The sequence below is a fragment of the Bombus pyrosoma genome, linkage group LG11 (genome assembly GCF_014825855.1).
Source record: "Bombus pyrosoma isolate SC7728 linkage group LG11, ASM1482585v1, whole genome shotgun sequence".
Lineage (NCBI taxonomy): Eukaryota > Metazoa > Arthropoda > Insecta > Hymenoptera > Apidae > Bombus > Bombus pyrosoma.
Genome location: NC_057780.1, coordinates 14341153 through 14367049, shown reverse-complemented (window position 1 = coordinate 14367049; position 25897 = coordinate 14341153). Strand labels below are relative to the sequence as shown.

At 28.3% G+C, this 25897-nt stretch overlaps 1 protein-coding gene across 13 annotated transcripts in view; it reads left to right on the top strand.

The window, feature by feature from the left end:
• The window catches only part of LOC122572690 (protein held out wings), a 49028-nt gene that overhangs the window by 1238 nt on the left and 21893 nt on the right, over window positions 1-25897 (top strand). For 8 of the 13 annotated variants that reach the window (XR_006318526.1, XR_006318529.1, XR_006318528.1 and 5 more), the window contains exons 2-6: window positions 13355-13369; window positions 17836-17969; window positions 24034-24150; window positions 25010-25153; window positions 25596-25698. Coding sequence is in view for 9 of the 13 variants with exons in the window: in XM_043737984.1 (XP_043593919.1) it covers window positions 13355-13369; window positions 17836-17969; window positions 24034-24150; window positions 25010-25153; window positions 25596-25698 (513 nt within the window). In the remaining 4 variants the exon portion in view is untranslated. The remainder of the gene's footprint in view (window positions 1-13354; window positions 13370-17835; window positions 17970-24033; window positions 24151-25009; window positions 25154-25595; window positions 25699-25897) is intronic. The other 5 variants (XM_043737989.1, XM_043737990.1, XM_043737991.1 and 2 more) reach the window with 5 other exon arrangements.

The window sequence follows — 25897 nt, the reverse complement described above, 5'->3', positions numbered from 1 at the left end:
GATTAACGCCCACAGCGATTCATACTTGGAGTTCGGTCCAAGCATGTTCTACATGCCTGTGAAACTTTCGCCATAGTTTCTGAGATCTTACGGATTTCGCTACGGCATTCGCGCACGCGAAAAAAATACGCAACGTCGCGTCGCGTCGTGTCGAGGAACGCTGTTCATGCCTGAGATACCGGTTCTTGTTACCTCGTAGTTTCCCATAATCGGCAACGAACTGCTCGCAAACATCGTATCTCGATCATGTGTCACGTGTTACGCGTCCCGGTCTGCTCTTCGTGTCTTCGAGCCTGCCGTTCACTTTATTTTTCCAATTTTCTACGTCGGAGCGAGAAGGACAGGAAATTAACTTATACAATGTAAGTTGATCAAAGTAACTTACAATTTCATGTGACTTACGATCCGTATACATAACTGATCGATTCTACTAATCTTGACATAATTCGATTTAGTCTATTCGGCATTCCGCCAGCCTGGCTCAGAATTATTGCATACGATTGAGGAAACAAGATATGAAATAACGGGTGGGGAAACTGTCATTCTGAAAATCAACTATACAAATCTACTAATGCCATGGATTATGGAAAATTCGTAGTACACAGTTTGCTCACGCCCGTATTTTATGTTTGCGTTTCTCTTGCTCGTTAATATGTGTTTTCTCTATAATCTGCTTCACTCGTATCAACCATTCTGGAGAATAGTTTTTCACTCTCTATTTTTAGACAGTCTTGTGCGCGCGTCACGTACGTGTATGCACTGTACACATGCAGACACGTTTACGGTGCTTTCAGTTTTTTTCTAGACAAGAAACCTATTTCGTAAATTTTCATATAAAATCTAGTAAATTGTTTAATATATCGTAACATATCGCCGCTCTATGTAGTTCTCAACTATTCTGTCTCCACTACTTTATAAACTAAGAAAACTTAGTCTAAAGTTTATGATGTTTATATTATTGTGCGATGTTAGGCTTAACAGAACTGAATATTTATTGCTTTCTAATTGGAATTTTCATCGCATTATCACCAAACTGTATTCCTTATAATAATGAGACATACGTACTTATATGAATTAATCAATTCCTTGTTTTCTTGAAAAATGGAGTTAGGACTAATTACGAACCAGGGCGACGATATATTAAATTTATCTTGTGCATTGTACATTTGAATATTATATGTCATTGGGAAATAAGAAAAGTTTGTAAATTAAAGTTAGTAATTTAGAAGATGAAGAAAGAGATATATGTAATATCCTGGATGTAGAAAATTTTAAGCATCCAGTCTACACATGAATTATTTCGTATTTTTGGTTTGTAAATTGTGTCTCTAAATTCTATTATCACTTCATATGTGCGATTTTATGATATATACTTGTTCCAATATATGAACCACTTAAAAGGGAAACTGATCAATTCGGTTTTTTGCAAATGTCAATTTTCATTATCCGGATACACGATTTACGTTCAATTCTCAAGTAGTAAGTAATTCTCAAGTAAATGACTTAATTTCATAAGCTCATTTTGCTCATGGGCATGGCGTAAATAATATTATCTACGCTCTAAGTCAAATTTTAAAAAATTATGTTCATAATTCTAATTGTCAACTTTCATTATTAATCAATGTGGCTTCAAGACGATTCATATTCATATATATGAATTTTTTGTTCCTTCGTACAACGTAATTTCAGTATACATACTTATATATATATATCATATATGGAGTTTGTGTTGAAAACTTGGCTTATTGTATTTTTGACTTCTCTTTAAATTACTGAAACATGAGTCACGTGGAAATACATATAATTTAATAGCACTGTTATTACAATAAAGCACGAATTATAAGGTAAAATATATATTTTCTGTATATCTGGTTAAATTATTATTTGGTTTCTTTATGAATTAACTTCTTTTAAGTGCCTAAAACTTGAACAAAAACCATACTTTGGAAATAATACCTTCTGATTATGAAATATCATTTTATGAATGAGCAACTGTTTATATATTTTCTAAAATACTTTAATATCTTTCGAAATATTTTTGTCAATATTTATTTCATGTTTTACAATAGAGTGGATAAAAGGGGAGGTAAATATATAAGAAGCGAAATAGGTATAAGAGATGTAAAACCGAAAGTTCGTCCAAAGCCGAAAGGCACGGTCTAAGAAATAATAAATATTTCATGTTTTTAGTATTTTTACTATATGTGTCATTTTGCAAACATGTCGTGTATACGCAAACATATTCTCAGCGAATCTAATTGAATAATTTAATACACAAGAAATTATAAAATGATTTTTCTATCGTGACATATTGTCAGTAGTGAAATTATACTTAATACGAGCATTTAACTCTCGGAAGGAAAATACATAACCCATACCTAAAGGGCATATTATTACTGCATCGAAACAATCATTTACTATATTTTTGGTATTTATGGTAAAAGGGAATGTATATTTATTTTTATACTATAATTATATAATAATTATATAATTGGCAATATTCGTATTTATTTAACATAAATCATGATGATTAGTGTTTAAAAGTAACTTTGTAAGTAATAGTTCTGGTAGTGCCTACAATCATAGATTCCTATTATTTGTGATTGTAACTTGTATTTGCGTTTGTAAATAGCAGATACATAGTTACTTCGTAGTATGTGATTTACATATAGAAAAATAATAAATTTAAAAGTAATTTTTGTCATTTTTGCAGCTAAATACTTGTGTTATCTTGTGTTATTTTAATAACTATAATAAAGTTCTAAATGTATTATTTTAGTAACTATAACAAACAAATGTATGTATAGATTTTTCACTCAATATTTGGAAAATCAGGTGAAAGCTTCTTTGTTATTTTTGATTTGCTTGAAAATAACATTATTTAAAGCGTATGTGCATTCGAGTCGTTTATACTGTTTCACAGGAAATGTGTCAAATGACGTTTACGACAAGAACCGGTTTTGCGAAAGCTCTCTGATCTCGCGCATTCCTACAAGGATATAGTCCTGTTGATGCAAAGAAATTCATTTTATTCTTCTCTTCTTCGATTCAGTTTAGTATGATATTTCATTGATTAATGTTCAAAATTCAATTTTATGCATTTCTTATTCTTTATATTGATTCATATTTCATACATATCTTAAGTATTGTACGAGTATATCAATTCATAAACGAGAAAGCTCTCATCAATAATTTTGTTCAGATATTATGCTTGTTATATAAGTATACTTGCTACGTTAACTAAATTATATTATTAAAAAAAAAGAAAAAAAATCGACAAACAACGCCTTGCTAACAGCCTCAAAATATTAGAGCCTTTAGCAAAATTTAGAATATTATATATCCTTATATTATTATATATTGTGTTGTTTTAACACAAGAAGTTATCGCTAATATCTTTGACAGTTGGTGCAACTTTAAGTAATACAACATCAACTCCAATTAATAGGATTAGAAAATCTGATAATACGTATATGATTTGGACGCATCTATCTGTGCTCTGGTGTACGACGCCTTCAGACGAAAGTACGGTTTGCATTGCACGCATTTAGTCTTCTGTTACATGTTCTAAACAATCTTTTCAACAAGGATTTTAACGGATTTTATACAGAGCTTCTCTCCGACCTAAACTTCTCTTGCCTGCTAAAAGTTGAACTAGTTTACAATAGAGGACGGACATGTAGTATTAAACGTAGTGAAAGAAAATTAGCGAGAAATTAAAAAAAGCAAACATGTCATAACGCGTTATGATGTAGACCTGGAGTCTCTGCACAATGTTGTTCATCGTAATGCATAGTTCATGATGGCTCAACCGTATTGCAATCGTATTCGAAAGATCTATTTCGAACACGACGTAGCAAGTTTTCTCGGTGACCTAGTGGCGTGAATAGAACTCGTTGTCAAGCGCGTCCTTTCGAAACTGTCTAGCGAAAACTTGGACAGACACGAGGTCTAGTTTTCTTCTGCTACTAGGTCGTTGTGCTTAATCATTTCAAATGGAAACGTATGAAATCATACACGGTCTCAAATATAATAGATTGATTAGTGTCGTATCACATCTCACGGAACAATTCATACATACTTCAAGGAAATCGAGCTTTTCCTATCTATATGTATTCTGATAATCTCATTTACATCAAATATATCTATCTAGATTTTAATGAAGTATGTAAGTTAGATATAAACATTAAAACAATGCATTAAGAATAGTTTCTTTAATCTTCATTTGCATTATTTTCATTTTTAAGTAACGATTTAATTTCAGTAATGATTATAAAGGGCACTGCTATATTTTGCTATTGCATCTTCAATCAATATATTTTCGCAGACATAAAACTTTTCAAGCAAGTGAGAAGCGATAGTTTTAGAGATTAACATTGGTGTGTACTTACATATATTAAGGTCGACTATACCAATAATATTTTCATATCTTTTACTTTTGTTTCGTTTAAAGCTTGTCGATAAGTAAGCTTCCAGTAAACTTATATATTTCACATTCTCATTTTCACTATTCGTTCTCTCCGGTAACTGTTTCCCTGTTATTCAATTTCTTGCTTGCACTTGACCTGATCTGTTTACAAGTATTCAAAACATTAAAACACGACCATAATCAGCCATAATAAGTTACAAATGTAAATAGTCTTCTTATATGTATCTTTAACGATTGCTACTACTAATAATTACCAAATGTAGTAGTGAAGAACTTCCAATGTTTTCAATAAATGTATTAAAGAATTTATTACATCCTAATTGATGTTTAACATTTTGTGTAATGAAATTTTATGAAATTGTCCTTATATTTGATCAAATTTTTTCTGTTTGCGATTTGCATAGTACCTATATTTGCGCTCATTACTATTAATGAAATTGACATAAAATTTAACGAATAACACTGTAATATCCGGTTGATTTGATTTTCAATAGGCATAGATTTTTAGTATAATCTAAATAAATAGGTATATGTGTAATGTTTCCAAGCTTGATATACGACATTTATACTTATTCGATTAAATAAATTTTAGAAATTGTTTCTATATATTCACAAAAATTATATTCTTTTCACTATAATAATACAACTGGTGAAATCAGTAACTAGAATTGATATTTATGTGTTACTATTTTTATTCAAAAATATCTAAATTATTTGTCCTGACATTAATCGAACGAACAAATATATAAGTATGTATATACATATATTTAATTTTGTGTAATTGCGTATAGTGAATTTGCAGTATATGACAGGTTATTAATTAGCTTTTAATGAAAAAGACGCTGAAACGATGGTCTGTATATAAAAATAGAAATACATACATGAGCAAGTACAATTTCTCGTAAATACATCCAATGAGAAACATGGAGAGAAAGAGTGTATGTGTGTGTGTGTGTTATTAGTTGACAAAAGGGAAGTAAGGTGGGTGAAGAAGAAACGATTTCCTCGAAAGCAGAGAACCACGTATTTATACTTTCTTTGTTTTCCTTTGATATGCTTAGCATGTTGAATGGCAAATGTTCGTACTCGCAGCTATCACTAGAGTATCAGGAGACGATTGCAAAGACTCTACTCTTCTTTTCTCTTCTGATTGTTTTCCTTAGTATGTCCTAATGATAAGTAGCAAGGCGACAGCAGCAATAGCGACAGCAGTGGTTGCAAAGGCGGTAGCGGCCGCATTCCTTCTTTCTTCTTTGTTCCTCTTTACTTCTCTTCCTTTTACTTCAGCGAAGAGGTTACACATACCCGTTAGCGATCGCGGTCGATATCGTACGTATGCACAGTTTACATAAATACTTACCGAAACAGAAAGATATTACTATTTTTTCCACTGATATATTTAATCCCGTTCATTCTTAACTTCTTCTAATGTCGTTGGATTACCTAAATACTTAAGGTTTTCGACCGTAATAGCGATTTACATTTAAATAAATTTTATCTGATATGATAACCACTTTATAATGTGGAGATTTCAAGTGTACCACGCGCTTAATGTCAACAGTACATAAGATCGTAATCATTTGATAACAAGTTGTTGTGACAAATCTCCGATAACTGTTAGTGAAGTATTAAATTACAAGTGGTGGATCTATATAATATATTAAATGACGATTAGCAAACTTATATAGTTTACATATACATATACATATGTACGTTGTACTACACCTATGCGTTTTAGATCATTGTAATAAGTTATAATCGGTTTTAATATTATTGATACAGAACAAAAGTTTAAATTAATATAGAGTCATAATACTTTTTTTATAAATGAATATAACTAAATTTAACATTTTGTAATATTTAGAAAGGTACTATTTCTTTATGATCGACATTTATTTTACGAAATACGCCTTAGATGGGTGAAGTTTTATTCGTAATATGTTGTACGTAATTAGAAAATTTTATACAAAAATCTTTTGGGCGAACGCCGAATATTATTTTAAACGTAAGAATATGAATGTAAAATTATAATCAGATAATCAGAAAATTCCTACAATTAATTTGAATATTAACAATTAAATGATATGTAATATTAGAGTTGAACTTAGATTGCACCCAAAATAAAAATAGAATTTTTATTTTTTCTTTGATATACATAGGTATATAAGTACAATATTTTTCTGAAATAGCTATATCATTATATCATGATCTTTCTATAATATTCCCTTCTAAACGTCATTATACTTATTCGACTTAATTCGTTTCTCTTTTTAATGTTATCTCATTGTTATTATAAATAAGATAAACAATTTTCTGATTTTTTAATTTTTCGAGATACATATTTATTTTATGTAAATATATGATGAAAATTGTTTGCTTAACGTGAACATTAAATTCTTCCAAATTACTTGAAACCACGAACGAGAAGATATGTTAAACATAAGAATTTTTCATAATATAAAAATTTAATACATAAGTATATATTTTAAATTTAATTATTAAGTATATCTATACTCCTTATCTGAATGTACGAATACGGATAATAGTTATTTTATTAAACATTAAAAATATCTTTTTTCAGGTTCATTCATTTAGAAAGTCATTATAAACATGAGAATAATATCTGAAAACATTAATGCGATTCTATCTATAGGAGTGTATTGTATTGTGAATGAAATTACGATTAAAATGTAGTGAATTGAGTAGTGTAGTGAAAATTGAAAGTACATATATCTGACATTCTATGTCTATATACATATTTATAGATGTATATCGAGAATTACATACGTATTTCGTATGCAGAAATTAATAGATTTGAATGGTCAAAATTAAAAAAAATGTCGTATTGTGTGAATAAATAGTTATGATGTTCAAAGTTTTGTATATTAGTTCATTTAAGGAACAAGTTAAGATATTAACGATAAGAAAGGAATAATATATAGATAACTATATTTTTCATAAATTTTTAAAACAATTTAATCTATTACAGGTAATATGTATTTTATTTAAATATTATTCATAACCGTACCAGCGTATCTGTCATAATTTAGTAACTTGTTTGCTTCTTTTATTGTAATGGAATTATTATTATTCTAATATTAATTATGACCATTAATTATGTTTTATTTCACTATTATTATTATATTTATTTATTTAGCTATTTATTGTTGCATCGTCAATAATAATAGTCAACATTTCTTCAAAGTATTGTTTGCACTTCGTCTTTTGTTTCCTTTCTTTGTAGCTGCTTTTAAATAATCTACTTCTACATTCTTATACATATAAGAGAAGGTTACCTTTTTAAATTTTATTAAATCCCTCGCAGTAGCTGTTCCACTAAGCAAAGACGTTTCTCCGTTTCTAAATAAGGAAATGTCTACGCGCCCCCACTTTTGCAGTCCTCACCGTGGTCGACCTGTCATGTCGTCATTTCGTCTATGCCTATGTCTATGTCGTGGAGACCAGACCACCGTATACGTTCTTACGCACGTATATATAATATATAGGCTGTTCCGTAAGCTTGCCATATATAGATTCCTCAAGTATCTGTGAATGTAGCGTACATTATACACATATGGTGATACGTTTATCATGCACATTAGCTATCAGTCTATCTAGCTAGCTTTTTTAAATCAACAATTATCCATATTGAATGCATATTTATGCGTTTCTATTTAGTAATCTTTATTTGTTATTGCTATTAATTAATATATTAAATTTTTAGAATATAATATACTCATATTAAATACTAGAAATATAAACCTAGTTAATTCTTCTATTCATGTTAATAAATATTCATTAAAAATGAAATCTTTGCTTGCAAGAATATTCAGTTATATACATATATACTATGCATATAGCAATTGTTAGGTAACATATAAAAATGTGATAATTTCTTAATGAAAGTAATATACGTACAATAAAATTTTGATATTTTCCTGGCTATTATGAATTTTAGCTCATTATCAATAGCGTTTATATAAGTGTAAACGCTTTTAAAAATTATAATGAAAAACTTGCTGTTTGTTTTTAAAATTAACAAAAGATACCTATAGAATGTGTCTAGAAACAGAACATACCAATTAATAATATAATATAACAAATGGTATAATATTTTGTGAATCTTTGATAACGTTTGATAGTGATTTAGTATAGTGATTGATTGATTTAATATTGATAATACATAATAGTGATTCAATGTTGACTGATTCAGTATTGATAATAATATATGGTAATGACTCAATGAAATTTGTTAATACAATTTTTATTGATAAAAGCATTAATGAAACTTATCAAATTGATTAAATTTATTTTTGTTCCCATATATCTGTTTTACATTACATAACTTTTCGTTCATTAGACAATCTTAATTATACAAATCTTTTTAACTACATATAATAGATAAATAAACACCGATTGTATTTAATTGATGCACCTGCGATTAATCGATCAATAGAATAAACTATGCTGAATAAATTTAGTTTGTGATATACGATTTATAGGTTGACACGGTGATATAGGTTATCGTTATTTTAAAATGCGTTAGTACGTACGTGCAAAGAAACGATTTATAGAATGATGGGACGAAGATTTAGGCAAAAGAGAAATATCATGAAACCCTTAACAGTGGCCCTTGGGAACACATAGGGGCCGATGACCGGATTGACCTGCAGTTCGCTTCATGCCGCATGGCATCCACCAACGGGCTCGTGCCACTTCGTCTTCGTTCCATTCTCGTCATTCTCCGTCTCTCTTCTGTTATTTTGCTCCTCGTTCCTTCACTTGTTCGTTTGCTCACTCGTGTGAATTTAGTCTTTAACCTTTTTCTTCTTTTTTCTCTTCTTCTCCTTCTTCTTCTTCTTCTCCTTCTTTTTCTTCTATTTCTTTTTCCTCCTGCTTTCTTCCATTCTTTGGGTTGATTTTTGTTATGTTTTTATTTGAAAAAGGAAAAATTTCGTATTTTTCAAGCGGTGCAATTATCATCTCTTAATTTTTCTGTTTTGTTCGAATATAAATTCGCTCAATTATGTCCCCTGTTCCTTTTAACCTTCTTTTTTCACTCCCACAATTTTCGTTCTTTATCTTTCTTGAATATTTTTTACTCTCCTTCCCTCCGTTTTACTCACTCTCCACCCTTCTTGCGCATATCCTCCTTGGTATCCACCATCCGTCCCCCCTCCATTCGATTCGAGTCTCTTACTTTAAGCTTCGAAAAGTAGGTAGGGTGAAAGGAATTCTCTACCGTCTCCGTTTCCAAGCGGCACTCTTCGCTCTTCTCTTCGTCAATCTTTCTGCTTGCCTTGAGTTGGGCGTGCACTCACACACGTTTACTTGGGTCATTATACCAAACCGTATATTCCCGTACTGTACTCAGTCTTAGTCGGTCATCTTCGCCTCGAGTTAAAGCGAAGCAGGTTCAACATCTATAGTTGTTGGAACTTCGAGACGTCAGTGTGATTCTGATATCTTATATATATATATATATATATGCATTTAAAATGTATTGTTTAAATTTTTATTACAAACCCAGATAAAAATCTTGAAAACAATGATTTTTACCTTTTTCTTCGCGATTTCGATCAATTGCAATTTTTTCGACAATTTTTTTTTCCGTCATCTAGTAAACTAATTCTAATCTAATTTTTGAAAAAAAAGAAAGGCTATAAGCGAAAAATTTGCATTGTCCGTTTTCAATTTATTTTCGTATGTAAGATAGCCTGTAGTCAATAATTCACTTCTATTGGGAATTAGTCAAATAATATTTGACTAATTCCGAAAATTTAATTTTCTTAAAAATGAAACCCGCAGCACAGTTTCATCCTTCTTAAATTCCGTCTTATTTTGTGTCATAGAATCACTCTGATTCCATTTGTAATCTGTACTATGATTTCTAGATTAACTTGTGCAAAATTCATATTGTATATAGTGTGAAGAGATTGTTTTCTCTATTTTTCTCTATATTTTATTCATATATAAAATGTATTCCTTTTAGAAGTAGACTAACATGAAATATAAAATTTTATTAGTTCTATACTATGAAAATGTTAAATAAAAATGATTAGAGATTATTAGAAATTCTTAAAAATTAAATGAAAAGCAATAAATATTAACGATAAATACAAGTCAAATATTCGAAAATCTGAAAAATGAAAGTAAGAGAATAAAGTCGATAGTCGGTGATCATGGTAATAAAATTTTCGGCTTCTCGTGGTGAAAATATATATTTGTGCCAGTTAATTCAATTTGCATTTAAGATTAATTTATATTAATATTATTTTTATACAACATAAATTAATGTTCTTTATATAGACGTAAAAGAAATATTTATGTATATGTATGTTTAATTTAATTATGTAAAAGATAATGTAATATCCAGATGTTTTTAGCATGATTCAATACTGAAATGTGATAATAATTAGTCAAATATTTTTGAAAGTACATTTCTTCTTGCTGGTTTATATTCTATAAATTATTAACAATATTGTATCGTTAGTATGTTTTTAATTATAGAAAGTGCGTGCTTTTCTCATACCTGTATTAATAAAGATATCATAACCATTACATGTAATTATGTATATTATTATGTATATTTGTTGCAAAATTAATATCTATGTATCTATTTTAACTTTTATGAATAGTAAGAAACTAAATTGTGTTATTAGTGTAATGTTTGTACAAAGACAGTGTGAATAAAAGAGCAAGAAAACTTGACCTTTTCCAAATCGACGTAAATCAATGCAGTAGCATTTGTTAATATGGTTATTAATAGATAAATTGCCTTCAAATTATATAATAGTTGTAACATTCTTGCCCCGAAAGATGTTAGCCGTATGAGATAAGATATCTGAGATAGAAATATGAGATACTTCGTCATTAATAAGACATTTAATGCAAAGAAGTAAATATTGAGGGGAAATACGATATTCTCTATGATACGAAGAATTTTATGAAATATTTCGTGTGAAACTTGTGTAATAAAATATGTACATTTTCAAGAAAAAGCTCTTTCATATAAACGAAAGAAGTTTAATAAAGTAGATTTTACTTTATATTTTCGATTTATTAATTACGAAAGTTTGAAGCAAAACATGTCTGAAATATTAGTAGATTATCTTTTTATAGCTAGTGAAATAAACAAAATCTCTATACTCAACCCTTAAAAAATCTCAAATAGTTTTCACACAAGGAGATCATATCTTGAATGAACTTTTTGGACAAAACTAAATTTAGAGTAGATAGAGTAGATCATTGATGTAATCAAATGCTAAAATATTACACGCTAATGGATACCTATTTAAAAATTGTGATGTGTATCCTTTATTGAATTAAACTAACATAGTTCTTTAATTGTTATCGTGATAAATAGATAAGTAGTATGTACAATAGTATTTAGGATTCCGGTTTGAATCTTGCTAGGTAAGAATCTTTTTTTTGTTTTCTTTTTCGTTATTGGAGTTGTATATTTTTTATGTATCATAATAAAACTGATTTAGTTTCGGATTCATCATTTAAACATATGAAATAATAATATTAAATTTAATAGTTGACAGAAAATGACAGAAAATATGTATGTAACTTTAATCTTTCATGAAATAATTTCATTTGTTTTCATTTATACTCATGTACGTAAGAGAAACATAAACGAGAAAGTACTGCGTTGTGTTTCCTTATCTTCCATACGATAAGTTTTAGAATATTAAAGTTAAAATATCTTTTAAATTAATCATTCTTCGATCCAAATACTTCCAAATTCTTTGTAGAGAATTAAAAAATGCATCGAATGGTGCATAACAGGATTTACAGTTCCACTTAAAAAAAGATCTGATGCATCACTTGAAAGTCGAAACTAATTAATTTCTCCTAATGAAATTTTTTTCGAAGTTTAATTATTTCCTTGCTTTTCATGCTTCAAAGTCTACTACACGTACTTGTTACATGTACAATATAATAATAAAATATAATGCAGAGAATGAAAATTCTGATTTAATTTCCATTTTATAAAAAATAAAAAATAAAAATAACGTCTCAAATATTTCTTTAAAAACTCTATCTGTAGCGGAATAATATACGTATACATTGGTTACAATTTTATTAAGGTTAATGATATTTGCGTAATATGATCTCTGATGTACTTAAAATATTATATTCTGGAAAAGTAAAAGGTTGAAAGGTTAAAAATATATGTAACAAAGGTACTATTCTATCGATCAATTATCAATTATTATCATCAATTATTGATAAATAATATTGAATGATTTTCTAGTGAGCATAAATTGCGTGCTATTTGTTGAATAAGTTTATAAATTAAATTTACCCGTGTTCCATGTTACAGTTTTCAATAATAGAATTTAACTATCGTATATTTTAAACATATTGTGACACCATTTTATGGGGAAGGCTTAATAATATTATTATTCTTATATTCCAGCTAAGTGTGTAGATAATGTAAATAGTACGCGAAATGTATTTTTCTACATTATTTTTAACGTTATACTTGTATATTTGTGAGATTTGTGTTAGAAGTCATAGTTTAGTGTTGGTATAAAATTTCTTGGACACTGACTTATAAATATATCCTTGTGACTCACTGTGTGAAAATAAGTTGTGAATTGCTTAAGAAACTTGGCTACTAAGATATAACTTCAATACATGTGACATTGATTTAAAATCTGTATTTATAACGCGATTAAATTTGACTATTATGTTAATTCCAGAATTAATTTGTTGAAATCGATGAACAACATAGTGATAATACAAAATCAATATAACATCTATATAATATTTATCAATCGTTTTCAATTTGTTGTTCTTTAATTAACAATACGATTGAGTTATATTGATCTCTTATGATTAGTTACATAATGTTTGCTCTTAATTACCCGAACAATAATACAAATATTTAATAAGCACAATTCTGTGTTTCAGTTGTCAACAAGATAGGTATTCCTTTTTTGTCATTTGTTTATTTATGCTTATTTTGTGTGTTTGTGAATTAACATTTTTTATACTTTGTGATGTTTCTTTTTATTTTTTTCAGATCAAGTTTATATCTTTTATTTAAACTTAACTTTATATAAATATCATAAATATATATTATCACATAGTTTATACTACGCACTTGATAACTATACAATATTTTGTTAATAATATTTTATTAATTACGTAATATAAATAAAGGAAGCATTCTTTACACTCACTTCAGTATTGTTTTCTTTTAAAGTTAATAATAGTGACTAGTGATTTATTAAAAATAAATATTGTTGAACATGTACGTACATGCATATTTTTGAAATATTCATTTCTCAAGCGATCCTATTTTATAGATTGCACCACTATGTTAATTTAATGAAAAACGAATCTAGAGAGAGGATCTTCTATATAATAAATTTCTAAACCTTTGGGAACACACACTCGAATTATACTCTTTGTAAAATGTTGAAAGGTCATGTAAAATTACTTGTATCTATATTATGTCGATATGCAAGTAGAATCTAAAAACTTAATTATTGATTTGATTTACGGAGCTACATAAAAAGATATATAATCGCCTTTTTATTCTTCCAATGAGACTATAATTACCTCTAGATTAACTATATAGTTTGAAATACTATTAAATAATTATTACCATCAGTAAGCGTTAGTGTATTTATTGGATGAAAAGCAAGGAAATGAAAAGCTTACGAAAGTAAATGATTTTATTCAACTATGAAAATTGAAATTCGATGAAATTTTAGGTGCACAGTTTCTAGCAAGAGTAACAGTAGCTTTCATTGTACATGAAATACATGTTGTATATATACATATTGTATACATGAGTACAATATGTATATTATAGGACACGAAGTGTAATAAAATATTTTATTATTGTTATTAAATTTCAAGACGGTTGCTGAAGTTCATTGAAATGTTTAGAAGTTGTGTCATTGTAATTACAAGTATCATTGCAAGGAATTAAATTATTTTTCTTATTGTAAATTAACGAGAAGGTTTGTCTCCTCAAAACGCCATTGTCTTTTTCAACCGGTTGATCTGTGTCATGGATCGTAGTCTTGATGATTACGCCATCGATGATGTCATAGACGCTGCACCTAACCAATACCAACATCGATTCAGCATCACCACCTACGCTACACTTAGATAGATTTTTATTCTCACAGGTAATGAGCATTCTTACTTCCCAGGTCTATATCGTCTTGGAATTTTACTTTATCCTTTTCTCTCGTTTGGAGTTGATTCCAAAAACAATGATTCATCGTTTGAAAATAATTGTGATTTGTATTTACAAAATATGGCTACAGTGTTCAGCAATATGACAGACAGTGAATAAAATTTTATAAAAAGATATTTCTTTTAATTAGCATTCAATGTATTTCCGATTTAGCTTTGTACAATATTCTTGTCCTTATAACAATCTCAATGTACATACATGTGTATGTATACGTATGTATGTATACGTATGTATGTAGATCAATACGCATTTCTGTGAGTCACAAGATGTTTCCACGAATGAAATTAACTAATTGACTCGCGATATGAGTCAAATATATATGTGTTTAAAGTTATTATTCAAACCAAAAATATTGTTTACGTCGGATAAAGTTTGTTCTAGATTTTTTCTGATTTTAGATAAGGAAACAGGTGGAATATCGTGGCATGTGAAAGTTTAAATTAACATATAGTACTTGTTACTTGTTTAATTGAAAATTTCGTTTCCGAATAATTCCTGAAAGCAAAACAAAATAAATGTAATGGAAAACAGGAAGGTAAGAAAGCTACGAGAATACAATACAGCTGATGTCAGCTGTAATGAGCAATGTTGCTAAAAGTGGATATGATGCTGCGTTCTTTCGCTCGTGTGTTCTATCCTCTCTTTTCATTTACACTCTTATATCTGTGCACGCATGCGTAATACGTACTGTGGTAAACATATACATACATGCATACATATGTATATCTATACTCATAACTGTGTAGTCAGTGATACTTAAAAGTAGGTAGAACTGGAAGCAAGTTTAAAAATATTGCTTGTAGTAAAAAAGAGGTGGAACATACCGCATTCTACATTTTGCATTTTCACTTAATTCACTTTTTCTTCAGTTGTCCTTAAAATCGTATATTATTTATAAATAGGCAAAATTTGTTAACTTCATAAAGCTACAACTATAATACAATTATAAGTAGGTACTAGTATCTTTATATAATACATACCTATAAATAATGATATATCTATGCACCGTTTTATTCTACGATCTCTTGCCATTTTTCGTAATTTATTTGTTCTTTTATTGTAAAACTTTTCGTCCTTCTCATTAAAAAATTCAGACACGCGCATCCTTGGACATTCTATGTTTTTGAAAAATTTTCAATTATGGAAATTTTCCAATGTGCAAAATTAAGGTTAGGTAAATATGGTAAGTGGGGTAACACCCACCACTATTATGTATTTTTAACAAACGATTGCATATTGAATCGCATATTCAAATGCTGTCTAGCAAATTCCTTTTGGTTATCACATGCAGAATCCAGATATCATTACTTAATTGTCATTCCAATTTTATTTAAATGTTATAAAATTGATTTCTTTAAAATATTTAAGTATCTAGTTGAGTATCTTAGGTTTTATTCACTTAATATTGTTATTCATCAATATTAATCTTCGTTGAGCTGCCACTTCGTTCCTTATCTTCCAGGTCAAAATCTCCACTATTAAATCTTTTAATCCATTTTTGAGTGGTACGTTTATCATCAGCATACATATCGTACATTATCTTTTTATTTTTTTTTCTACATTAATTCGTCGCATTAATTCATTTTTGCATTTATTGTAATCATTTTCGCATTTAATTCCGGAAATGGATATTGTATTGGTTCATGTTCAAGAGGATTTTTACTTTATACATAACTGAAGGAGAACTGGCTAACGCTGTATAAGTAGATGAAATACTCTTAAGGTTGGATCAGGCACGGCCAGTAATTTAATCTAGTAAAATAGTAAGTAAAGCCGAATCATGTTGAATCGGAGGATCATGGCGGATGAAACGAGAATGAAAGTAAAGCGACCTGTTTCGATGGATCATCTGCTTTGATATTGATCATCCACAGTGAAACAATATAATTTCGGTTTCACTCGCTACTTAACTAAACTGGCCATATCTGAACCAGCCTCTACGCTTTACATTGCCTTTAACTTGTTTTGATATCTATACATATTTAACATTTATCCAGCTAGTAAGTATGTACGTATAATGGGTAAGCAATAGTAAGCATCTATTACTAGCACGTAACTAGAAAGTATGCGTATAATGTATAAGCAGTAGTTTTATATGACACTTCTTGAAATGTGTACGCGGTTGTGACGGACGAACCTGTTATTCAATTTAGTATTTTAATATGAGAAATGTTTTTAACTTTGTTATTAATTAATTCTATATTTGCAAATCCTTGAATTGTAAGGAAATGCTATTCTATTATTTTCATTGCGATAATATTTTTAAGGCTCTAAACATATAAATCATCTAATATAATACAAGCAAGTGTCTAAATATTTCATGAAAAAATACTAAAAATATATACATATGTATGTACATGTACATCTGTATGTACATATTATTATAAAAATAAATTGATATTACATATAAATTGATATACCAAATATATTTGTTCAACGATATAGTTTCTATAATAAAAAATTATTGAATATCGAAATGCACTGGTGGATAAAAAAGGGCTTAAAAAGTAATCAGCAGGTAAAAATATCATAATTTTACAAAATGGAATTATGATTGACAAGGGTACTGAATAAAAATAAAGATAGGATGCAATATATCTTATAGGATAGATGATTGTTAGGCATGCGGTAAAAAATGTTTAATATAAATGTTGTTAATGTTCATACACATATACAAATGCTAACTTAAACATTTTTTTCTTCGTCACTATATATACATAAATACATAAGTACATCCATTATTTTATTGACTATAAAATTTTCGTATGTGTATCGCATTTATCTTAGTAAGATAGTTCAGGAAATTGAAATTTAATCACTTTAAAAACTTACATTCTTAGAAATGAATAGATCTTTTGTAATCACGCAATCCACATGCCTACATATATACGACTAAATGATTTTATAATTGTCTAATTTTATTCGTCTTTTCATCACATCTACTCTTTATCATAAAACTAATGTCATTTTACGTGATGAAAGAATTGTATATATGATGTTCATTTGTTACGAATGTTCATTAGAGATGATATGTATAATTACAAACTGACTGATTTTATTTGTGGTTCTGCATTTCGGTTCTTTTACTTTGCAGGTTAATAGTAGACTGTACTCGGCGAAATATTTTAATTGAAATTGGAACTAAAAATATGTACATGCATCTCTATCTTTGTTGCAGAAATCGCAAAAGTGCGGGCAAGTCTTTTCCAGATTAGTGGCGTCAAAAAGGAGCCACTAGTTCTACCGGAACCAGAGGGTGATATCACAACGCTTACGGAAAAAGTTTATGTACCTGTTAAAGAACATCCAGATGTAAGTATTTCTTATTTATATTGCTATATTATCTTAGATAACAATTTACTGTCTTATAATTAGCGTATGAGTTTTTATTGTAGTATGTACTATTATTAGAGTTGTGACATTGTAACATCTAACTAGATAGTTTACAATTTACCAATGAAAAGTTTCATAGTTTATCAAAGTTTAATATTCAACTAAATATATATTCATATGTATCACCATTATTAACATGTCTATTTTAATAATTTTAATTTTTAATATCATTTTATAATAGAAGCCTATGCTTTATATGTAATGGATAATAAGTAATTTAAACGTTAAAAGTCATTCCATTGTAATATAGTGTATAGCAATATAACAAATTACTACAAAAATTGAAAGTTGTGCTTCCTTCAGTAAAGGTCCTTCAGTAATTCCAATCTTGTTTGGAATATTAGCAGCAGTATACATATCTACTTAAAAGACAATTTTAAGTGTACGCTCTACGTTTCGTAGAGATGAAGAAAGTTTGTGCAAATTTTTCCTTAAAACATACTCGCTTTCAACATCTTTCTTTTAGACAGGTATTAAATACAATTCTAAAAATGATTTTTTTCGCGACATTGCTTACGCAACTTTATATGAGTCATATTTTACTTTATCTCTATAGAAAATCTTTAAAAAGTCCATAGTAATTTTTATCTTCTTTTTGACTAATTATAGAATTTTAGAATACTAAAGATATATATGCATATTAATATTAATGTGTACATATATATTAATCCGTATTAGTGTCTATAAACATTAATATGATTATTAGGTACTTAAGGTGTTGGTAACTGACATCGTCTTTAATACATACTTGGAAATAATAGTTACTATTTTCTTTCCTATAAGAATGGTAAATCTGGAGAAATGTGCACATTTATACGTATTTATCTTTTTTCAATAATCTGTACTCTTATTCTTTTATCAATATAAGATATATAGAAAGTAATAAACGTAGTACATTATAATATACGTTAATAGAATATTTGATTCAGTACGTTATCAATATGAGATAAGAATTTGATGTATATTAGAAAAAGTTAGTAACATAGGTACACTGTTTATGCGTTTTTCTAAATGTGGAATGTAAGTAAATATTATGTAAATGTTATGTTATTCCGTTGAGATAAATATTTTGTTCTCAAAAGTATCTCTTGTAACTTATGCACCTTTGAACAATTAAAAGTTTTATACATATTTTCAAACTATTGTATGTCAAACTTGTTTCTAAATTAATCATATTTTTAAATTTAATTTATGTGTTAATTGCGTAATAAATATCTAGAAATGTGGAAATTTGATTAGAAACTTTATTTTGTTTCCGAAATTTTCTTTTCATATTTAAAAAAATTAAAATTTTTTCCTATATAGCGGCAATAAAGATAAAAGTCGTTCATTGATCTCGGTACTGTATTTTTATTAACAATATAAGATTACTTTTAACTTTAATTCAACGCCAACTCAGGGAACAAGGGGATGAATTAATAAAAGTTTTTATTCTAATATCCAAAACTTTAATAACTTGTTAAGGAAACAAATGTGAAACATGGGAAATTATGATTATTATTTATGCATTTATATTTATACATGATATTGAAAATGTAATTTCATTCTTACTTTTGTTATTATGCTTTTTAAGCAATATTGTACATTAGGTACATAAAATCTTCCAAAACAACACATTTAGTTGTATTGTTCGAGCAATTATTTCTAGTGTTCTTATCGATATATCAAGCTCTGTATACTTGCAATATTACAAACTAATTTCTAATATTCCATATATTCGTCCATCGTCTAAGCGTGTTTGTGTGTGTTTTGAGCAGTATCAATACCTGGCAAGAAATTCGTCCAGTGCATTGTTGTTTGTATGTGCAATGCATTCCGACTTACCACACAGGAAGCTCACAAATGTTTCAAACGTATTTACCGTAAGCAGTAAACATATGAATTTAGAAATACAGTGGCTACAAAAAGTAGTCTTTATCATCTTTTTTCATCTTTATTTATTATAGTATCTACGTACTAATTAATCATTTCCAAGTTCTTACATATATTAAATTTTCATATCATTCGGTAGTGTCTCACATCATTATAAAATATGATAAATACCATGAAAATGAAACGTGGAACTTGATAAAGATAGGCTTTATTATAAAAAATGAGCGTATATTCAAACACTTTATCTAGCCACTGTTTGTAATAAAAATTCTTACATACAAGGAACACTAGAGAGAAAACAAGGTGGTCTCTCTTTTTGTTTTCTAGACTGAAACGACACACAGGTTTTTCTATTTCCTAATAGTTGCCTTAGGGCTAAACAACGATTATTAATTTGCCTATTCACTTCAGCAATTATTCTGAAATTAGTCTCCATAGTAATATAAATTAAACATAAATTTGCATTCGTTATGAAATTTCTAACATTCATTGTGACATGAAATTAATAGAATGCATTAACAATCGCTAGTGTGATTTATTAAAAAAATATAAAGTTTATGTACTCAGGATGAATATAAGATAGTAAGAGCGGTATCAAATTAACAAATGGTTGTCAAAGTATGGAAAATACTATAGTAAACATTGTGACGTGCTTGGACTGCGAGCAACGCGGACATTCAAAAATGTGCAAATGAACGGATACGACATCAGGGATTCATCGTGAAAAACAGTATAGAAGAACTTGTAGAACAGTACAGATGAATTCGACGTTAAATTAAGAAGCTGTTGAGAAATTCTGCTAAATTACTGCTAAATCTGATGCGAGATCAAAGAGTCGCAAGAAGGGTTGATGATAGAAATTGAGGAATCGCGGATGATATTAGTAAAAAGGAAAAACTCTAACTAATAAACGATGATACGATTCGAGCGGTAATGTCGGCAACTTTCAGCTACGATTGCAAATATTAGATTATTATATTATATACTATGATATACTATGACTGTATATACGACGAATACTAGATTTGAAATAATTAAACTCGAATTGACATGGCAACATCAACATATATTTTGTAAGTGAAAATGTTATTACAAATGTGTATGTTTCGCGAATAAATGAGTATCAGTGTTTGGTTGACGGAGTACTACTAGAAGTAGCCCGAAAATAATGCCGAATAGAATTTATCTCGATTCGCAGATTTTTAAGGCGTAATGATTGTTTCGGAACGGAATTTTAGCCCCATCTCACATGATATAAACTTGAACCTTAGGCTGGGGTCACACGAGTGTTGGAATGACGAACGTTACAACGTCCGTCATAACGTTGTATAGTTTGACGGACGTAAGTAGGCGTAGTTCGTGTGACTGACCTGATCCTATGCAAAACAAGATAGAACGCTGCGAGACGGACGTTGTAACGTCCGTGTCCGTCGTGGCCTGTAACGCCTGTCATTTCAACGCTCGTGCGACCTCGGTCTTGACGAAGCAAATAACGCGAAGCATTACCGTGACTTTTCGTAACGATCTGTCTAAGAAGCATAAGTAACCGTTTTCTTATATACTGCGATAATTTTATGTGGTGGAATAGGCCATGAGTTTATCATCTGAAACATTATCAAACATATGTGCTCGCATATGGATAAACTAATCCTACGGGTGAGATTGTGCTTTGAGGTTTTCGTGAAGCCGTATCTGTAACGGTTCCCATGTCTGGTCTCAATGTTATCCAGCCTAATCGAAGCCTCCCGCATTGCGTATGCAAGAGATGCTTAGAATAAAAAGTATTTTTGTTTGCTGAGTGCCTCTGAAGAAATTTTAAAAACATAAGTATTCTTATAACGTAACGATACTAATGTTACAAACAAACGACACATTTTACAGAAATGTGAATATACATACGTATATATAATATAAAGGAAGTCTTGTCTAGAAGATTAATTTCGTCTACTATATGTTTACTATTTGCAAAAAATATGTACACATGAAGAGAAAAACTATATAACGATATGACGCTGCAGGAAGAATAGTTCACCTGAAAAACAGTATGAGAATTTAATAAATCTCACCCAATTTCTATCTGAAACAAAACTGCATCAAAAAGATTTTAAATTTGGACAGTGTTGCTAATGACCTTCGATGTTGAAGCAACATTGAAACAAACCGAAAAGGTTATATTTACGGATTAAAAGAGATTTAAGAGGAATGGATCTGATTATCTCAATCATTATTTTCAATTTGCTGAACTGCTATTGGTATTGGATACCGTGATAAGATAGAGACAAAATTTATTACAAGCTGAATCAATAACGAGAAGTATTTTGAAATTATTGCTGGAAAAATAAATACGTATGTCACAAAAATTGCCCTAAATAATTTTACCAAATTATATTATATTGTATCTTTGGAGATTGGGGTTATGCTGCATATATATTATAATGGTAAGAAAGTATTTTCCCATAATACGAAGAGATTCGAGTTTTAAATCGGTTTAATATTATAGAAATTTGTCAATATTATATAATATTTAATATTATAATATTATATTATATAATACCTATATAATATTGGAGAAATCTTGTCAAAATAGGGTACCAAAACGACAAACACATATCTAGTCAGAAAATTTTAATAAGATAACATGATATTCATTCAATGCGAATGAAAATAAATAAAACAGAATATTATTAAAAATAACTTTGATATAATTTTTACTAAATAGAATGGTTATTGTTATTAAATATGAAGGCGTGTTGTATTACACGTATGCTATACATTCGATAATGTTGATTAATTTATTTATTATACATTCTTGATTTTTTAATAATTTTGTCATTGTTTCCTCGCATTTGCTTTCTTTAACATTTGTATTTTTTATTCTTTTTCTTTTTAATAGAAGAGTTTGCAAAAATATATAAAATGTATTTAATTTTCAGATCAGTGTAACAGATCAATTTTGAATAAATAAGCTATGCTGTAACTTTCTGAAATAAATTTCCCTTATGAGATGAAATTGAGCTAATAATAGGATATATATAAATGTTTCTCAATAACAATTATACATGTGTATAAAGCAATTATTCATTTATTACAATCCACTTGACAATATCATTGTTTAATCGCTGAACATTTAATTTCATATTGTATCAGGGGACATAGTTTATAGATCACACAGTCCAAAGGATATTACTTAAATGTAGAACAAATAAATAAATTACAAATAGAATTTATTCACTTACAGAAGAGATTTTACATGTCAACATTGAATCAAGAGAGTACAATTATTATTAAATTAATAAATGCATAACAACGATAACATTTTATCGTTTAGTTAGGACAAACTTTAAGTGTAGGTAGTGGAAAAAGGAATAAAATAGGAAGGAAATTATGCTTTTGAAATATAAACAATGAAATTTTCTTAGAAATACCACGAAAAAGTTATTTTTCGCAAAAAATTAATCGAATGAGGTTTATATTTTGATCTACTTTATATGAAGATGGTTTTGACGTAAATTTGTTAGTTTCCTAAGTAATTAGTTTTGCATCTATGTTTTATTAACCAAAGGAGATTCGTTTAAAATAAGACTCATAAAGTTCGATATTGCAATATGATAAAATTCTTATTTTACTTCCAAATATAATTATACAGGTTCCGATCGAATAACACGTACAAGCGTGCATGTGGTAATCATTTTTTTGAATGAAAGAATAAGGAGATGTATAATAACATTTTTTATATTTATTTATATATTTATATATTTTGCATAGTATCCTACGCTTAATATTTATATATATATATAATATAAACACATGTTACATATAAGTCTACTTAGAAAAATAACTTGTGTAAGTTTTATATCAGGTGAATGTTAAAATGTAAGCGCAGTAAAGTACTTTATGGCAACAATAAATAATGACATTTATTTAAAAACTCTATTGTTTTTAATTAAATACACTAAAAAATTTCTACTTTTTTCAAAAAATTATTCATGTACATGTGTAAGAATCGCCATTAGAAATAAAACACAATTTTTTGTATCACATACTTGCAAACGTAATATGTAGATGTGATGTTTTTTCTTTAAAAATTGTCTCAAAATTTGATTTGTTACAGTTTAATTTCGTTGGAAGAATTCTTGGACCACGTGGTATGACAGCTAAACAGTTAGAACAAGAAACAGGATGTAAAATTATGGTTAGGGGAAAAGGTTCTATGAGGGATAAGAAGAAGGTAAATTTATTGTTTTTACACAGATGTTCTGTATACATAGATATAATATATTTTTGCGTATAAATTTTCGAGTGACATATACAATTTTTCCTTGTTACATATGTAAGGTTTCTAATTTCTCCCAATTGTAACTAGATTTGTAATTGCAATTTACATTATCATATTTATTATATTATAATATAGATAATAACCATAATTGTTTGCGTGATTAAGTACACAATTTTTGTGATTGAATATTTTTTACTGATAAAAAAATGATAATGAAAAAGTTTCTACCTTGTTAGTTTATACATATATATTTATAACTTCTTTATAATATACACATAAGCAATATGTCAAAAGTACACGATTATTATTCAAATTTGAAGTTAAATATTTGTTTCCAAGCTGCGTATGATCACTGAGAAAGCATTTTATCGTAAGTATATGCATCAAATAATAATATGGATATACAAAATTTATTTCCAATTTCTCGTGTTCAACATTAGTTTAGACTTGTCGCAAGAATTTATTTAAGAAATTGTAGCTTTGTGATTTTTATTGAAACAAATACATGTGAATATTAATTTTTTATTTTAAATTGATTGTATGGAAATATTAATATACAATATAGAGTAATATCATGGATATATAGACATATAATATTAATTCAGGAATTAGTTTCCTACAATTAGATATTTGTTATTACACGCACTTAATATTTGTGATATATTTTTTAGAATAAATGGCATACATATGTACTTCGTAATATTATGATATCAATGATTCTTACCATAATAATGATTATAAATAAAGTCTTTTACATTTATTTATTTAAATTGTATAATTATACTATATATGATATTAATCTCTTTAACAGGAAGAGTTAAACCGAGGTAAACCAAACTGGGAACATCTGACAGATGAACTGCATGTTTTATTGACAGTTGAGGATACTGAAAATCGTGCAACTTTGAAACTTGCCAGAGCTGTAGAAGAAGTGAAGAAACTTCTTGTTCCCGTGGTGAGAAAGTTCCTATTATTAACTATAACTTCTAATTTTATTGAATTAGTTTCCCCATAATATTAATTACTTCCTATCAGCTGCACCTTTGTATTATGCACTAAAGTTTCTGCATGTATAAATAAATATTATTTGTTCGTGCAAACTAAAAGAATAAGTATTCACGTGATTTAATTTCATAGACGCTTAATTTTTAAGCTATAAAGTGATATTCATAGAAAATATTTAATTGTATAATGGCATGATTGATAAAATATAAACGTAGCTTCTCTTTCTTCAATCTCTTACAAATATTATATGCCACGCGAAGAAAGAAAAAAGTTTGAAATTATATTAAAGTAAAATTGTAAATATTTGAAAAAATGAGTAACATATTTCTTAGATTACTATAATTAATTTCAAAAATATTAATATATTTCTTATTAATTATGTTGACTGTTAGCAGGCTGATGGAGAGGATGAGTTAAAGAAGCGGCAGTTAATGGAACTTGCTATTATCAATGGAACCTATCGGGATTCTAACACGAAAGTTGCTGCAGCTACAGGTATAAATTCAAATATTTATTTACTTTTATTTCAAAATAAAATTTGATTAATACTATTTAATATTAGGCACTTTCTTTATAGCTATATATATATATACACGTGGGTACATACTATGTATGCAATCATTGTTCGAATTGTTCATTATTCAAAAGATATTTTGGACGATACTTCGAGGGAGAAGTAATTTAATGTAATTAG